Source organism: Diospyros lotus, chromosome 12, assembly GCF_014633365.1.
Source record: "Diospyros lotus cultivar Yz01 chromosome 12, ASM1463336v1, whole genome shotgun sequence".
NCBI lineage: Eukaryota > Viridiplantae > Streptophyta > Magnoliopsida > Ericales > Ebenaceae > Diospyros > Diospyros lotus.
The window spans coordinates 37,879,603-37,898,361 of NC_068349.1; the positions used below are offsets into that span (position 1 = coordinate 37,879,603).

An 18,759-nucleotide genomic window follows, 5' to 3' on the forward strand; every position below is an offset into this window, starting at 1 on the left:
CATAACTATCGTCAATTATCGTTAAAATAGGCTAATAAAATATTAACATACCTACCAATATAAACAGTTAAATAACATAAATGATCACTGAACTTTGTATAAAAATATAAAAAAATTACTAAACTTTACACTAAAGTACAAAAATATCACTAAATTTTACACTAAAATACAAAAATGTTAACATTTCATTAATTTCTTTTAATAATAATTGACGATAGTTATAAAATTGTAAACTAAATTAAAGATTAGTGACCTTTTATTTACAAATTGAAGTTTAGTAATATTTTTGTGGCTTAGTACAAAATTCAGTAACCATTTATGCTATTTAACCTATATTAATTAAACTTAGTGAGTATGGCTCAAAATTAATTTTCATGAGAATGTTTGTTCTATCTAATACAACTTAAAATCAATGACCCAGCCACAGGAAACAGACCAGTTTGTCTAAACCAATCCCTGGCTCTGTTACTCAAGAAAAATAAATGCAAATATGCCATTACTTTGTAGAAGGAACCATCTTTATCTATGGCTCTTGTGCCCAGAATGTGGATCCTAGTAAGTATTCTGTTTGTCGATTCCTTTTCGCATTAATCTTCCTAAATATATACACAATAAACTAAGGTTAAGCAAAGATAACCGTCCCTGTAATCAGTTAAAGAGTCAACAGTATGAACTCAAAAACGTTACATCCGAGGCAAAAGGCATTAAGTCAGCAGAAATATGGGCAGATACATGGGAAAATTAGGCAGGAAAGCGATAATTTGAAAACACTAGATGCATGCAACATGACACATGCAGTCTCATCCTCATATGGCACCATGTTGGATGGTGATCTACTCAAATATCATAAAGGGACCACATAACATGCAACTATAGACCAAATGGCTGGATTCTTTGAATGGACCGGAATTCACTTACTAAATCTGGTATAAGTTTGAAGCATATGTACAAGAATCTTTACTCTTCAATAGACAAATTAAACACCAATGACAAGATGTCAAATTACATGACATACCATGTTTAACAAGGCAGCGAGAACCAAATGACAATGTACTTGTACCACCGCAACATCTTCTCCCTCTCCAGCAGCAGAAGCTATAACCTGTGGTGGGTAAGTTGCGGGAAAATCACTTTCCTCTTGAGCAATAGAGTCCAAATGTAAATGATGCAAAACTAATACAATGGCGGGACTGATTGTTCAACGCTATGATTAGGAGAAAGTATCGGATGAAATCTGAGTCTTATGTAAAAAGAAACCCATCAAAGCATATTTTTAAGTGCCCGCCACCACAAACAAATAAAAGCATATATGGACAATCAGAGATCCCCACTTGGGTCACCCAGGCTGGCAGCACAAGGGTAAATTGGAGGTATTCATGCAATACAAAGCATTCAGATTATAAGAAGCCAAAACTGCTGGACCCAAGCCCAATCCATACAGGTTTGCCCACACCAGCAACCCAGAAAATTTAAATTTGAAACTTCAAAAACAATTACATAATGTTCATAACATATAAACAAGCCTGTAACTTAAAATAGTTTATTTGATGTTGCATAAAATAGTGTTCCTGCAGAATTTGGTTATTTTCCAAAGTTTAGTCAATTGGCCAATCAAGAACGCTATACATCCATAACAAATCATTGTAAGCACAACAAATAGTTTTTAGATGGAGTACCACCACTAAAAAATAACCTGCACAGATAATAATAACAAAACCTTGATGTCTTTAGAGTTGGAAATTATAACAAATCTTTTGGGTGATATTAATGTTTTAAACTGTAATACTTTTTACATGGAATACCACCAGCAAAGAAGTGCCTGCACAGACAATAACCAAAACACAATGCGTTTTAGAGTTGGAATTTATATCAATACTTTTTATGCAATATGAATGCCCTCAACAAGAGAGAAAATCAGCAGCAAAAATTAAATATAGTTTTACAGGGAATTAGAAATATGAAAGTGCAGGAAACAAAACAACTGGATTTAATAGAGAAATCTGGGAACGCACAAAGCAATTCCACAATTATCTAATATTGATATTACTAGAAACCTTTCTTGGGGCAGCCATTTTTCTTTCTCTCTACTTTTCATTCATATAAATTGCTTTTGTCAAACTCCTTTTTGCAGGGTAAACCAGTAGAAAAGGCAAGTAATTCTTAGGTATGAATAGAGAAACCAATACAGAAAAACCACAAGAAAATGAAATATTGAGCTTATAAATATGGAGAGCGTCCAAATGGGTACAATGATATCAGCATTTGTAGTACCATGAACATTCATGAGAAATCCAGCAAAAGTAAATAAAATGTTGAGATTATCAGAGCTGCAGAGAATTAGAGGGGGTGTGGGGGAGGGAGAGAGAGAGAGAGAGAGGAAGCAAACATGAATTCATTTCAGAAAATATTTTTGGGGCAAAAGTTTTGTATCATACTTGTTAGTTCATATTCCTAATGTCGGGTCCACTGTTCCTGTAACATTGCCTTCTGCAGTCATAATTTGGTCCGGATCCTGCATAAATATATAAAGCTCAGATAAGATCTATAAAAACCCACAGAAAGAGGGGCCACATGGAGACTTACCTCCATACCCCATTTGATGTAATCTGGGGACTCGCATGCTTTGTATTCATCAACCAAACTCTCAATTATGTCCCTTGATTCATCAAATTCTGACAGATCATTGTCCTGTCATGTTTCACATCATACTGGAATCAGACCAATGTAATATACACTAATTCTGTAAGAAGCAAAGAACAAAAGAAGGCATATTTGTCATGTGTGCTGAGAAAACAACATTTTTCTATTTGGGCAGTCTCAAAATACTCGGTATTCTTGTCACAGCAGTCACTAGTCTAAAGAAGTATAACTTTCTACAAGATGAAGTATCATTATATATCAATGCCAGGGAATATATGACTCTGTGAAACTCTTTTCTTCAATTCAAAAATGCACAACAACTGGCCAAACATGCACATATACACATATTGATACAGACAACTTCATAAGAAAAGCATCCATTGGGAAAACTATCCAACAAGAAAAACAGAAAAAGCCAACAATTGCTCTGCCCAGAACAACCACTCACAAGATGATCTACAACTCCGCATACAATCCTCTTACATGTCAAGAGAATCAATAAAATCTAAAAATGTATCCAAATCAGGGTACAACATCTATAAGGTCCAACTATGCAACAACAATCAGAAGTCTTAATCCCACTAGGTGGGAAAGGTCCAACTATGCAAATTAGCCAAAAATAAGCTCTTCAACAGCCCAATTCCTAATATCCTCTTATTCTGTTCCACCCAAGACAATATATAAATGCAAAGGGGCCAAAGGCAAAGCTCTCCTCCAGTTCCCCACCAATCATGCATAAACCATGAAACATTTTCAAGGAACAACCAAAGCACTCCAAAACAAAACCAAGACCAACACTGACAATTTCTTATACCTTTGCTTGTATAGTCAACAGTTGAATACTTAAAAACAGCCAACTAGGCCCTCCTTGACCCTCAAAGAGCAAAAAGCCTTGTGCAATCAGACGCCTCTGTAGTCAAAATCTTCTTCTGCATGCACTTCACCACGTACACAGGCTACCATAGAGGAGTCCTGATAATCCAAATTCCTTTTGACAAGAAAACTCCCTCCTATTCCCCTTCATGGCCACGTAAAATAATTTAACCTCAAACTCCCATTTTGATCAGTCTATGAAAATGATCTGAACCCTCTTCAATACCTCAAAACACATTGGCTACATTTGTTTGATGAACACATGATTAGATTTCCAATTCCATGTGCCCCAATTTGTCCACTGTCTGATTCAGCTAATTGACCTGGGATTAACAGTAAGAACTGGATGGCTAATCCCAAAAATAGCGTGTGTGATACCTTAAGGGGGAAGGGGAAGAGGAAGAATAAGGGCCGAAAGTATCTAAGCCCTGATGCAATGGCTACATAGAAGATCCAACAATTACCAATTTCCTTGCCATATCCATTCTCCCACCAAGATGTAGTCTATCAATATATTCATTCCTCTTTAAAGAGTATGCCATTAATGACCTAGGATTGCATCTAACTAAGGATTACTCCATTAGCATATTAAAGAACACAATTAATGTGGACAATTAATGTGGTGGCTTAGATTACATAATGTCATTCACACACAAACATCAAGGTGGCAAAAATTGGAGTTTGAGTGTTTCCTAAAATAATTTTATAATACATAAGTAAATAAAGATCATAAATTAAAATTCACATGTTTTCGTTAGTTTTATATTTTTCCTCTAGTAAGGGACAGTACCTCAAACGGAGGTGGTCACTGGGCTTTTAGAATACGATGTATTTTAAAATAACCACATGGAAACAAATTTAAAATAAAATCAATGTTCCATCTATCTTCTCCTCTGATCCATACCTATAACTAGTTTTAAGTACAAAGTCTTCATATCTTCTCCTAACTCTGCATGTGGATTGGGTAATTCCCTCAACACTTATAGTATCAAATATATTTCTCCTATTCTCAGTCAGTCCCAAGCTGAATAAATGAGTTGCATTAGATAAGGTGGTAGCCAACATAAAAAATCATTAGATAGGAAAGTTATCATTCATGTAGCTGGCTTCAATTAGTGGGATTAAGGCTTGGGATTGTTCTAGTTTTCAATATCTTCTCCTCTGACCCACTACAGCTGCCTTGCACTAATAGTTTTAAGTACAAAGTTTTTCATATCAGGAGTTGGTAGGTGCCAACAATGTGTTCATGCCTTTTGAATTGCAGAATGAAGTTTTCAAATTATTCTCATTTGGTTAATGAAATTTGAACGCAGTGCATCTTGTCATTTCCTTTGTTTGCTTGCCCCTTTAAGTGCCACCAAAAGCGCTTGATTATACATCATTCTAATTGACTACTTCCTCAACTGATGGCAATTTTTAAATACAACCATTTCTTAGCCTTTACTTTTCCTAAACGTTGTATGGTTTGCACCATTTTTTAATCCCATTAAAGATGGTAGCATCCCTTTGACATTATAGAAGTGCAAAAATGTGCATGTGTATTTGCTCAAAATTACAAGTCATCTTTTTACAAGAGTGCTTTAAGTGCTTGTCACAAGTCCCAACCAGATCACTCTTCCGAGTAGGTTGTGCACATTTAGCACAAACCAAGCCCTCTTGGTGCCTTTCATCCCATGTGTGCTATTGTGTTTTATTGCTGTTTTCTATTTCTATTCTTGTATTTTCTATCGAGTGATTGTGTCTGTTTTTAGGGGTATAATCAGTGAGTTCTTGAGGGATAGTTTGCTGTGTGTGGCGGTCTTAAGGTCAACAATTTGGTATCAAAGCGCCAAGTATTAAGCTCCAGCAACCCTATCAAGATTTTCCAAGATTCTCAAGAAACCAGAGTCGGTTCTAGTAGGCAATTATGGCACCCTCATCGGCCACTTGATATGATGTCGAGAAGTTCGACGGCAACAATGATTTTGGTCTCTGGCAGATCAAAATGGAAGCACTGCTGTGTAGTCTTGGTTTGGAAAAGGCAATCGAACAAGAGGTAACTACCGAGAGAAGCTCTGAAGGTAAGGATCCTAAAACCATATCTTTAGAGGATAAGGAAATTAACAAGAAAGCATACAGCATGCTTATCTTGAGTCTTGGAGACAAAGTTCTCCGAGAAGTTTCAAAATTAAAATTAGCCACTGAAATCTGGATGAAATTGGAGTCTCTTTACTTAAAGAAAACTTTATCCAGTAGGCTGTATTTGAAGGCCAAATTATTCACATATAAGATGCAAGAAAATCAGAAACTTCAAGAGCATCTAGATGAATTCAATAAGCTATGTCTTGACTTAGAGAATATAGGAGTAAACTATGAGGATGAAGATAGAGCCCTAGTTCTTCTTTATTCATTGCCTAAGTCTTATGAAAACTTTGTAGATATTCTACAACACGGCAGGGACAAGCTATCTTTAGAAGATGTAAAATCCACCCCTAGTGATGCCCTAACCGTAAGGTCTAGGAGTACCAAAAAGGACTCAAAAGGGAAAAAGGGAAAGTCTAGATCAAAATCTAGGAATGGAAAGGGCCCTATTAAATGTTATTACTATCAGGAGGAGGGGCATATCAAGAGATATTGCCCTAAAAGAAAGAAATACATGGCTGAAAAGAAATCATCAGATGGTGGAGCAAACCTAGTTGATCTTGGATATGATAGTTCAGAGGCATTAACTGTCACTGAAATGGCTGAAATGATGATTAGGTGATGGATTCAGGCTGTTCATACCACATGACCCAAGGAAGGTTTTGATACAAAACTATAGAGAAATCAATGGGGGTAAGGTCTTGTTGGGAAATGACCATGAGTGCAGGGTTATTGGAGTGGGTGATGTGAGGCTAAGGATGAATGATGGCACTGTTATGACTCTTGCTGCAGTCAGACATGTGTATGTGCCCGATCTCAAGAGGAACTTGGTTTCCCTTGGAGAATTGGACAGAAATGGCCTAAAATTCAAAGGGGAGACTGGAGCCATAACAGTGACCAAGGGGTCACTTGTCTGCATGAAGGCCAAACTGCAGAATGGCATTTATATCTTGCAAGCCTCCACCTTAAGTGGTGAGGCTGCAGCAGTAAGTAGTAAATCCCAAGATTTGGCAAATCTGTGGCATCTAAGGATGTCACACATAAGTGAGTAAGGGCTCAAGGAGTTAGCTAAACAAGGGATTCTAGAAAATAACCAAGTCTCAGTTTTGTCCAAATGTGAGTCTTGCATTTATGGAAAGGCAGCAAAACGTAGGTTTAATAAGACTGCCATTCAGTCATCTAAGTCTATCTTAGATTACATTCACTCGGATTTGTGGGGACTAGCCCAAACCCCAACCCATGGGGGGAAGCAGTGTCCACTGCAGCCCATATGCTCAACCGAGCCCCATCTAAAGCCATAGATTTGCAAACCCCTTATGAGAAATGGACAGGCCACAAGCCTAGTCTTGCCCACCTTAGGGTATTTGGGTGCTTAGCCTATGCTCATGTGAAGCAAGGCAAGCTTGAACCTAGGGCTAAGAAATGTCTCTTTATAGGTTACCCAACCGGTGTAAAGGGATATAAACTATGGAACCTTGAATCAGAAAGGACCTAGGACCATAATCACAAGGGATGTGACATTTGATGAGTCAACTACCATGAGTCTAAGCACAAATGAAACCTAGAAGGATCTAGGTGAAAAGAGGGACTCAATGAAGGTGGACATTCATGGAATAGAGTCTGAAATAAATGAAATAGAACCTGGATCAATTTTGGACCAAAATGATCAGCTTCAAGATGAAGAGTAGAATGCTGAAACCTCTCAATATGAGGAAGAAGAGGCTGACAGTGATGCTGATTCCAGCATTGGAGATCTTCCCAACCCTGATAGGTATAGTGTGGCTCGAGATAGGCAGCCTAGAGTCCGTAGGCCTCCACTCAGGTTCGGCTACTCAGATTTAGTAGCCTATGGCTCTATATAGTGCCTCTAAAATTTCTGATGAAGAGCCTCAATCCTATGACCAAGCTATAGCATCCAAGGATTCCCAAAAATGGATAGAAGCCATGAAATCAGAAATATCTTCCCTTAAGAAAAACCAAACCTGGGAACTGGTAGAGAAACCTAAAGGGAAAAGAATTGTAAGCTGCAAATGGCTCTACAAAATAAAAGAAGGGGCTGATGAAAATTTTAAGCCTAGATTCAAAGCTAGGCTAGTTGCTAGAGGGTTTACTCAAGTCCAAGGGATTGATTATAATGAAGTTTTCACCCCAGTTGTAAGGCATACATCAATAAGGGTTTTGCTGGCCATCACCGCCCAATTAGACTTGAAATTGGAGCAAATGGATGTTACTACAGCTTTCCTTCATGGAGAGTTGGAGGAGAAGATATATATGAACCAACCTAGAGGTTTTGAAGTTAAGGATAAGGTGGAGAAAGTTTGTTTGCTCAAAAAGTCTCTCTATGGGCTCAAACAATCTCCTACGCAATGGAATCGCCGATTTGATACTGTTATGATAGGCCAAGGATATTCAAGATGCTCCTATGACTATTGTGTGTATCTTAAGCACATATCCCCTAGCATTTCAATATACTTACTGCTATATGTGGATGACATGCTTATTGCAAGTCAATCCCTTAGAGAAATTCAGCAACTTAAGCAGAAATTAAAAGCTGAATTTGAAATGAAGGAGCTAGGTGAGGCTAGAAAGATTCTAGGGATGGAAATCTCTAGGGATAGACAACATAGGAGAATATTCTTATCTCAAAAATCCTATATAGAAAAGCTGCTATCTAGGTTTGGTATGGCTGTTTCAAAACCAGTGAGTGTGCCATTTGCACCTCATTTCAAGCTATCTTCAAAGCAGTCCCCTAAAGATGAGGTGGAGAGAAAGGAAATGGAGAAAATTCCATACTCAAATGCTGTTGGTAGCCTGATGTATGGAAGGGTGTGTACCCGCCCTGATCTAACTCATGCAATGAGTGTAGTTAGCCGCTTCATGGCAAACCCAGGTAAACCTCATTGGATGGCTGTAAAGTGGATGCTTAGATACCTAAGGGGCACTAGCAAGAATGTATTGTCCTATGGTGGAGCTAAGATAGGTGAAAAACCTAGCATTCTAGGCTTCTCAGATGCAGATTATGCTGCTGATCTTGATAAGCGTAGATCCACAACTGGTTATGTGTTTAAATTGTGGAATTCGTCTATTAGTTGGAAGTCTAGCCTCCAACATGTGGTAGCTTTATCTACTATCGAGGCAGAATATATAGCTGTTGCTGATGCAATTAAAGAGGCTATATGCCTTAAGGGGCTAGTGGGAGAGCTTCTAGGTTTAGAGGTTAAAGTTACTTTGATGTGTGATAGTCAAAGTGCTATACATTTATCAAAGAATCAGGCTCACCATGAGAGGACAAAACACATAGACATTCGGTATCATTTTATTAGGGATATCATTGAAAATAAACTTGTTGATCTAATCAAAGTTGCAGGTGAAAATAATGCTGCAGATATATTTACTAAAGCTGTTCTAGTTTCAAAACTTCAGCAACATATCAAGCAGCTGAATTTTATTCCAGATCAGAATTGAAGGTGGAGCAGGGGTGCAGGAAGCTAAAGTGCAGTGAATCTAATTCAAATGGGTGGAGAATTGTGAAGACATTTGTTTTTAGATTAGTTTCTGTTCTTAGTTTTTCCTTTAGGAAATCTGTTAACATAATTTTCTTGATTGTAATATGTATTAGTTTGTTTGTTTTCAAGCTGTCCGATAGTTGGTTAAATCTGGTCAGGATGGGCAGTTAGTTGTAACTGTTTTGCCTGCCTCTATGATCTATAAATAGGGGCTGGGAGGGCTCGGAAATTGGTATGAAAAACATTGAGTTATCTTGAGAGAGTTGAGCGAATGTGCTAGGCCGAGAGAAGGGTTAATGTTGTATTTCTCTTGGGGTTTTCTTCTCTATTTAGTCTAGGGTTTTAGACTGAGGGAAAGAGAGGTTTTCCTAGTGCATGTAATTGCTGTAAGGGTTTTCAAGATAGTGGTGTTTTTCATGGGCCTAAGGCAGTCTGGATGTAGGTCTCATTTATGAGATTGAACCAGGATAAAATCTTGTGTCTCTTGTTGTGTTTTATTGCTGTTTTCTATTCCTATTATTGTATTTTCTATCGAGTGATTGCGTGTCTGTTTTTGGGGGTATAATCAGTGAGTTTTTGAGGGATAGTTTGCTGTGTGTAGCAGTCTTAAGGTCAACATGTGCCTTTGGAATAACCATGGAAAACTAGCAGGGCTCTAGAGAGAGAAAGTGATCCCTTTATTAGTTGGAGCAAACACAAAGCTTGAGAGAATGATTTACAAAATGAGGGAAAAGAGGATTATATAGCCTACTACCACCTTAAAAGAGCCAAGATCTAATCAATCTAACAGCTTACAAAACATGTCCCTTCATATGCTAGTCCTTTGACCTTCCTTATTCTAGGCTCATCATATTATATGCCATTTCACTTACAGAGAATTCTTTAATGCTCTAGAATGTGGATACCATGCAGCTTTCCCAGTCATACCCTCGTTGTGTTTCCATGGCATTTAGTCACTATAATTGCTGTTCAAGACATTTAAGAAAATATACTATCCAACCCACATGTAGAACTGGTATATGGAATTAGAAAACACTTGGTGCATATGTGATAATCATTAACTAGGCATTGCAGTTTAGGAAACCACAGGAAATGCTGCTCTCAATTGCACAATAAATTGTGAAAATGGAGCTGAAAAATAATAACAGAAATGCGGTGGCGACTTACAGCAAACATTGGGAACTTCCGGTAGTTGTCAAGAAAGGCTTGCTTCTTTCTCAACTTCTCGTACTGGCTTAAACACTTACTGAAGAGGTGACGAATGCTAGTGTGGCTTGCAAGCATAAGTCCACTGACCTAATAAATGCAAAACCAAATATATTTCCCTCAGTTATTATATTTAATGTATTCTTATCAAAGCATCACTATAAAAATTTGAAGAGAATTTCAACCATGTCAAACCAAGCAAGAAAAATCATTTCAGGTTTACAGTTAACACCTAGTGATAGAAACCTAAAAGTTTCAGAAGAAACTACAGAAGTAAAATCTCACCCTATGGGCAGTTTGAACATATGGAGATTTCCTAGACAAAGCAACCTGCGATTGCAGAGAACCAAAAGATAAAGGTAAATTCAAATAAAAAATTAAAAAAAATAGGAGCTCCAGAGAACTGAGAGAACTCAACAGGGACTACCTGAATGCTTGCAGGGCCCCATTCAATAAAATTAACAAGCTTTCTTTCACGAATTCTCTGCAAACTTTCATGGACCTGATTTGTGAAGATAACAAGCATTATTGATTTACACATTCAACCACTGCCATAATAGCAGAAAACCACCAACTTCAAATTAGAGCAGTAGACTCTCAAGAATATAATGCATATCTCAGTGATTTTGATGGTCAGTAGCAAAATAAAATTGATATAGATGGCCTTCAGATCTCTTGCGAGATCAAATCACTCCAGCAGGGATCAAAAGTACAGGAATCAGTTTCAACATGAAAAATTTCAGAAATCAAAATAAATATCACATTATACCTGTGTAGGGTCAACTTCTCCTTGAATAATGTTTAATATTGATATGTATTTTGCTTGACTGGCTTCTTTTGTCCGTGCATAGGACGAAACCATAATATTCTTTGTCTGCAAATAAAACCTGTTAGAATCATGCCTACCAGTTATTTACTGAAAGGTGTGACCCTATTGTCAAGGAAGCTCTAGCTCTTGCCAAGCAAAACTTATGATGAATGGCCAAATCCCTTATAAGGACACTCTAACACAAGCAGTTTTGCTCATTGACATAAAATGCCTGCAACAGCCAAGCTACCCAGCAATAGAAGCACCCTTGTTGGAAAAGCAAACTAGGAAAGTTTCTCTTGCCTGCAGAAGTCTCCTCATAACATCTAATACAGTGGTTTTACGGATAACATTAGCCTGCAAAAAGGTATATATCCATATCAGATGCAGCTTTAATTTCCAATAAATCACCACTCATAGGGAAAACCAAAGAACAATGTAAAACAGGTCCTAGTTCAATCCAGCCAGCCAACCCATCTAATATAATTGTTGTAACATGACCAGAGCCACTCATAGGCTTGATATTTTACCAAGGGACCATGTAATAGAAATTTTAGTCTTAAGTAACCATTTTATCAAGGGGCCATGCTTGAAAGATCCTGACTGTTTTGATAATTTTGATGACATGTTTGGCGGCTTTAATGAATGAGAGATGACATCAAATTTGGATATGCTGTGGCCCATGGATTGTTGAGTATACAGTGAAGCTTAAAATGTGTTTTTGGTAATCCATGGAGGATAGATTTATGGGTGAACTTGGTCATCCAAACATGCTTGTGATGACTGCTAGAATTCATCAAGTGTTGGAACTCGGTAGGAGCCCATAATAGAGGGTATTCCTGTAATCTTGGAGCCTGTTCATGTGTGTGTGTGCATGTGCGTGCAGGAGACATGAAGGATCGAGGCCTATTTATAGGCAAATGGAAGCAGCAGGACATGTGGCTCTTTTCTTGATTGCCATTTTGCCCTAACCACATGCATCATTCTCATCCACCCACCTCTTCGCATGCTTTAGTACAAGCAGTACAGTCACTCACCTTCTAGAAAGTCCTACACCCTTTTCCCACATTTCCCTAATATTTTATGTAGTATAGAGTTGCACTAATCCAACTTAATTAAAAACAATCACCTTCACTAGATCCTCAATCCATCTATTACAATTGGCAATGCTAATATATAGACTAGCTAATGAACAAATTAGGGAGAAAATCATGGAAGAAAGATGAACAAATCAGGGAGCCAAAAAAAAAAAAAACGAGTTGGAGTAGGAACACAACTTGAGTTTTCCAATAAGGTCTGAACAGGTGAAACAAAGGGAAACTAATATTGTCGCATCGTTGATGAAGCTAGGGGAGCCTCATAATCACCGAAGAAGCAACAACTGAGAACAGAGAATTGAACTAATCCAGAATGTACTTAATTATCCCTTCATTTAAACCCCAAACAAAATTAGTCTCGAAAATCAGTTGCTTCCCTAGGGTAGTTCACCTGCTTCAGCAGTCCATTGTGACTTTCGACTGTTGGCTTCAGTCTACTAATTCTTAACAGTCAATTGACTTTACAAATTGACTGTTGGCTTCAGGTCAGCTGTCACTACTACTTGTCTTTTCCCTCTCCTATATCCTCAAATCAAGTATGGGGTGTCATGGAACTTGCTTCTTATCCTATTGATAGTCACCAACTTTACTATTACCAAACATGTTATAGAAAACTAAACAATACCCCATCACACAAATTATAAATGGCAAATGGAAACATTAACGACTAACATTGTAATCTCCTGTCTCAAATTCATTCCATTATGACAAGCAAAAAGATATTTTTGACTGGAAAACTGGTTAGCTGACCTAATTCAGATCATTTTGCATTGTGCTCAGTTAGTAAAGCTTTGTGATTCAAACTGCATCTAACTCTCAAAGCTATATTGGATTAGGTATATATCATTCTCCAGGCCTGGAATTAAACAATGTCAATAAATGCTTCCCAAAATAAATGAGAACAAAAAATCATGAAGCTTAAAGAAGTTCTGCACAGACGTTCATCTCCTAGAGTTGGTACTGAGAATCAAATCATATGATTTGTTGAGAAATAGTGAACTAGACAACATAGGAATCTAAATATAACCTGGCGTTCCACTGTGAGAGGAGTATATCCAGTCATCAGAAAATGGCATCTTGGAGTAGGAATCAAAGAGGCAAGAAGGCCAACTAAGTCATTGTTCATATATCCAGGATAGCGTAACGTGGTTGTGCTTGCTGACATGACAGTAGAAACCAAAGAATTTGTCTGAGCAAAAGTCGGATTTGAAAGATGAAGTCGCTCCACGGCAATTCTATTAAGTGCAGTATTATCAAGAACAACAACACAATCAGCATTCAGTGTAAGTCGCTTGAGTGTCAAAAGTGAATTGTAAGGCTGAACCACCACATCACTAGTCTCCATCTGATTAGGAAATACACTGTATGTCTGAACAAGCTTTTTGCTGTACCGATCATTAAGAGTCTCCAACAAATACGAACCCATGCCTGCACCAAATCATGCATCTGTTGGGGTAAGAGAAACAGAAAAAGGTGAAAGCTCCTGGCTAAAGTAGTTCAGGCAATCAGATGCATGCTTCATGTAAATACGAAGAAATGTGGTGCCAAGAAATTGTCAACTGTTAGAAGAATTCTCAAACATGTAGAATTCAAGTCTTCTCTTGTACAATAAAAGCAAGTTTATTTCAGTTTGAACCCCAGTTTACCAATTAAGCAGAGGTAAAGGACAGAGGTAAATATTAGAAGAGTTGGACCTGAGCCTGTTCCTCCAGCGATTGAATGGCATAAAACAAAACCCTCGAGGCTGTCACTTCCGTCAGCTTCTCTATCAATCATGTCCATTATGTCTTCTTCGACGCCCTTCCCCTGAGGTGACAGAAATATCCCATATGCACGTGTTAATATTACAAGAGAAAGCAACAAAAAAAATCAATGGTAAATAATGCAAAATGATAATATAGGGCAGCCATTTTGTGGCAATAAGACCCATTACTATATCCAATCTATGTTGCACAGACTATTTGTAAATGGATGAAATACAAGTTCTGTAGCAGTTGGGATAGGATATTGAAATAGGACAAACATAGCTTGATGAACATGAGCTTAATTAATTAGATAAAATAAAAGAGTTTTGCTATTAATAGTGCATAACTTAAGCACATGTACAGCACAATTATGACAGAGGTCATCCTTGTCATCCATTTGAGGTGTTTCCCATTAAGCACGGCCCCATCAAGATAGAAAAGGACAAGCCAACATCAAAACTGCATCATTGTGTCTAAAATTATAAATCTTGTTTTGGATTGTAGACACATTTTAATTGATACATATCAACTAATATCCAAGAAGTGACTGTTTCCAACACAACTACAGCTCCTTCTTACGAGTGCTTTTGCTTCTTAGACTGCAGTTGTCAGGACCTCAGGTCCTAAAAGGGAATTTCTCCTCCGGCGAGGAAAATTAGGGTTAGGAAAGAGAGAGAGAGAGAAAGCAGTGAGAGAAGTCGAAGAGGGGAAAAGAGAGTATCAATTCGTTATGAAATTCCTTCATAACCTTCCATTATTGAAGAGGGAGCTCTTATGCAGCCCTTCCCCGCCAATCCTTGGAGGTTACAAGCTTAACCATCTGTTGGTTACATCCTCCAACAGACTAACAGCTTACTACACCCTCCCAACTGCCTACTAACTACTTATCTACGTACCTACCCTAACAATCTACAGCATTTACCATAGGAAACAAAATACAATTTTACCCCATGTTCCCATAGGATCCTGACAGCAGTTAGGAATAAATGTTATAAAAAATGATTATGGAGTAAGTGATTATCCAAAAGATCCGCCTATAACCCCCTTTAAACACAGAATACGTATTCTTTTTCTTCCTCATATACCATGTACAACAGTTTTTCACTTGTACATATTTGAAATTCCTACACAACTAAAATCAAGTTCAAGATCAAGCACAATTGTGCCAATGAGATTATACACAATCAAAATTGAATGTTGCAGTTAAAAGTGCAAGCTTGACAAAGTAAAATCTCCAATACCACTGACACCATAGTTGAGGGTGTCCAGATAAGATCTGTAGACAAAGAAAAGGAAACAAACCTGATGATATCCACTAGCCCAATTATTTCCAGCACCCCCTCCATGATCCGAAATAAATATGTTCTCATGATTGTAGAGATTTCTGTATTCACTGTTCTGAATACCATTAATAACCCTGGGCTCCAAATCAATCAATAAAGCTCGTGGTATGTAATGCTGATCGTCAGCTTGGTAGAAAAACACGTCTTTCCTATCACCTCCCTGCAGCATTTACAACTCAGTTTATTTAATTACAAAATGTTTAAAGCAAAATGTGGCAATTACTTTGAGGTATTTGCAGTGAACTATTTCTAGCATGCAAAAGACTGAGGGTATGAGAAATAAGGAGCTTATACAGTAATGCACAGTGCGTATGCATTCCATACACTGCAATATTGAAAATACTTTTTTCAAAATAGAACACTCATACTGATAAAAAGATTTGAACCATTTATTGGAAAAATGGGCAATTCATCCTACATTCAGAATCAGATTTCACACATCATATTTTAAGGGTAATGCCATGCAATAAAAAGTAAACCAGAAGGTCAACCAGAATGACATGACAAATTACCTATCAAAACAGCTTATGTTTTCAACAATGTTACTGCCACATCATTTTTTGGTCATGAATTCCAAATAAAAACTGGTAGAATCACATCATCCAATTATTACCCATCAAGAAAACCACAAACCCAATTCACCCTCTGGATTGAGTAATTTACTCAAACATTTATGGTGTTGAAAGTTTTCCTCTTATTTACAGCCACTTCCAATCCTAGATAAAGGAAGAAAGGTTGTTTTAAGTAGCTGACAATCTGAGTAACTCATCAAATCATAACATCATGAATTTTAGACAGATGAGAAAAATATTGGAGCATAACCTTCTTTGAAGATTTAGAACCCTTATATCCCACTCCACCTACCGGGATTAAGGCTTGTGGTTGATGTTGTTGCCATAAGAAAATCACAAGCCCCTCTTGTTCAAGCATAACAGTTTTTATGAACTTGAATTCATAGCCTAGGATAATGAACAAACTCTAAACTGTAGAAACCACTAAGACATTAAGCATAAAAAAAAACATGCATTTAGATATATATCCTTTTCCATAACCACACTACTAAATTTAACATGTATTCATCATCTGATCCTCTGCCATTGTTATCTATTTATACGTCAGCTCCTTTGACTTCAACTATTGAAATGTTTACAGTCTTATGTATAAACATCTAAACTCTAGAGAGGTAAGTCGAATGCAATTTATATGAATTAGAACCCCCCCCCCCCCCAAAAAAAAAAAAAAAACAAAAAACAAAAAATAGACAGCTAGAAGGAACATCCGGTGGAGAAATCAACAAACGGGATTGAAGTCACAGTTGCGACTATCTACCAAGTCTGAAAATCATCTGCATAAATGAGAAATTAATATTGCAAAATTTATATTTATCCAAATAGATAACTAATCTGCAATATTTGCTGGCTACAAAGTACAGGAAAATAAAATAAACTAAAATTACCACGCTTGGGTAGTTCCTGAGAATACAACTCCCTACTAAACCTAATTCAATAACTTAGCACAGACACGTCTGAGGTTTTACTTTATACTTCACTTTTCCCAGCATGAAACATGATCATTTTTCATTGAAAATTCAATTCGATTGTCTTTTTCATTTTCTTAGGGTGAATAAGTTGACCGTGAAAGAGAAGAGAAGCCAGTGAAGGAAACCTGAGTAGCGAAATCTTCGAGAATGCCTTCCTTGCTGATGCCGTGCTCGAGGCAGAGTTGCTTCCAGAACTCCATTCCGATCTGGTTCCCGCATTGTCCCACCTGCAACGTGATAATTTCTCGCGGCATTCTTTCCCTTCAGTTCCTTTCCCTTTCCTCCGTTTTCCCGAGAAAATTTTAGGGGTTCAATCGGAGAAAATTTGGGGCAATGTTTTGAAAAGCGGAAGAGGGAAAGTGGTAGGTAGAAATGATGAGACCACGCTTGCGCCGGCTGATTTATCGTAAGCCGGTTGTGCTATCCTACGCTGTGTTCGTCGAGTTCAGAGAGAGAGGACTGTTTGGGCCCAAATGGCCCTAAGAAGGAATCAGCCCAATTCTATTAAGATCCATAATGGGCTACATCAAGTTAACGGGCCTAGATGTCCAAAGAAATATGTTTGATGGGCCTACCAAAACCATATTCTTCCAACCTGGTTAATAGTTTACGTGGAGATACAATTAATATTAATAAATAATTATGTCACGTGATATTTTTTGATATATTTTATTTTTAAATAAAATAAAATCCTCGATATTGAATAAAATCCTCAAAAGCCACGTAAAGACAATCATTCCAATACTAAATTATCATTTTGAATACGAGTATAATAAATTAGCGATATAAAACAATCAATTGTGACGAGTGAATAAGAATAAACATAATTACCAAAATTAAGAATGTTAATCATAAAATAAATATTGATACTAAATAACTAATAAGACTAGTTATATCAATAAAACAATATAATTCAAACTCCATCTTCCCTCGACAACAAAATCCATTGGGATCTCTATAATGTAAGCTTGCAACCTAAGTGAGTGACATCTAGAACATTGTGCACTGTTATTAGGCAATTTCAGGTCTAAGGTCTTCATCAGGCCCAGTTCTATCACATTATTAGCCTTGGGCCCACAAAATTGAAGAGTAGTTGGGCCTTCAATATTGGGCTCCAAAACAAATAAAAATTGTTGTAATACTAAGTTGTCATAAATTTTTTTTTTATCACATCTTTTACATTATATAAGATATCGATTTCTATAAATACCATAAAATTTTATTGAAAATACTAAGAGAGTTTATGTTATAGGGAACTAGAACCCATAATACCAGGCGTTGGATTCCCACAAGTACAGGGCTACAGTCTCCTGAAAAGCATTATAACGATCAAGTTAGTACTCGATATTAAGAGAACCAGCAACAAGATAAAGTAACAATGAAGCGTCTCCATAAAGTTCCTTACCTTATAGAGAAATTATCATTTATATAAACGGGCCAAGCATGATCCGTAAATTTTAGGTGAGACTTTCCATGATACTCTTAACTATTCGAAAAGTTGTCATATAAAAGTGGCTCTTCCGTCAAACAAGATTAAAATCACGTAACATGATAGAAAACAAAAAAAAACACACACACACGTCATGTGATGATTGGAATACCGTAAAAAGAGACAGGCAGGCAGCCATAGAGAGAGACATTTGTGTGTGTTTTGTTGGGATGAGTTTGTCCAATAATTGAGATGGGGCCTGGGGTATAGGTGAAAGCTGGAAAAATGGGAATTGAATGCACGGACAGAGTGTGAAGTCTGGGTGAAGTAATTAATGCATGAATTAGTCCAACTTGGGTTGCCATCACCCCTTTGGGGTCAAGAGTCAAAGCAGCCGGTAACCATTTTAAAACTGGGGACGACAACTTTTATGAAATATCTTTTCTTTTAA

General features: G+C 37.3%; 1 protein-coding gene across 2 annotated transcripts; it reads right to left on the reverse strand.

Moving 5' to 3' along the window:
• Positions 1-675: 675 nt before the first annotated feature.
• Positions 676-17,262, reverse strand: LOC127787692 (tubulin gamma-1 chain). Of its 2 annotated transcripts, none has more exons than XM_052315756.1 (12): positions 17,005-17,261; positions 15,299-15,499; positions 13,946-14,057; positions 13,279-13,679; positions 11,458-11,511; positions 11,116-11,220; positions 10,774-10,848; positions 10,632-10,676; positions 10,308-10,436; positions 2,584-2,688; positions 2,436-2,512; positions 676-1,102 (listed from the first exon to the last, which is right to left on the reverse strand). In XM_052315756.1, exons 1-11 carry the CDS (start codon positions 17,131-17,133, stop codon positions 2,444-2,446), a joined length of 1,425 nt encoding a protein of 474 aa, XP_052171716.1. In that variant the 5' UTR covers positions 17,134-17,261; the 3' UTR covers positions 676-1,102; positions 2,436-2,443. The 2 variants fall into 2 exon arrangements, with proteins under 2 accessions (XP_052171716.1, XP_052171717.1); XM_052315757.1 differs by lacking the exon at positions 676-1,102 and adding an exon at positions 1,647-1,819 and having other exon boundaries at positions 17,005-17,262.
• Positions 17,263-18,759: the final 1,497 nt, after the last annotated feature.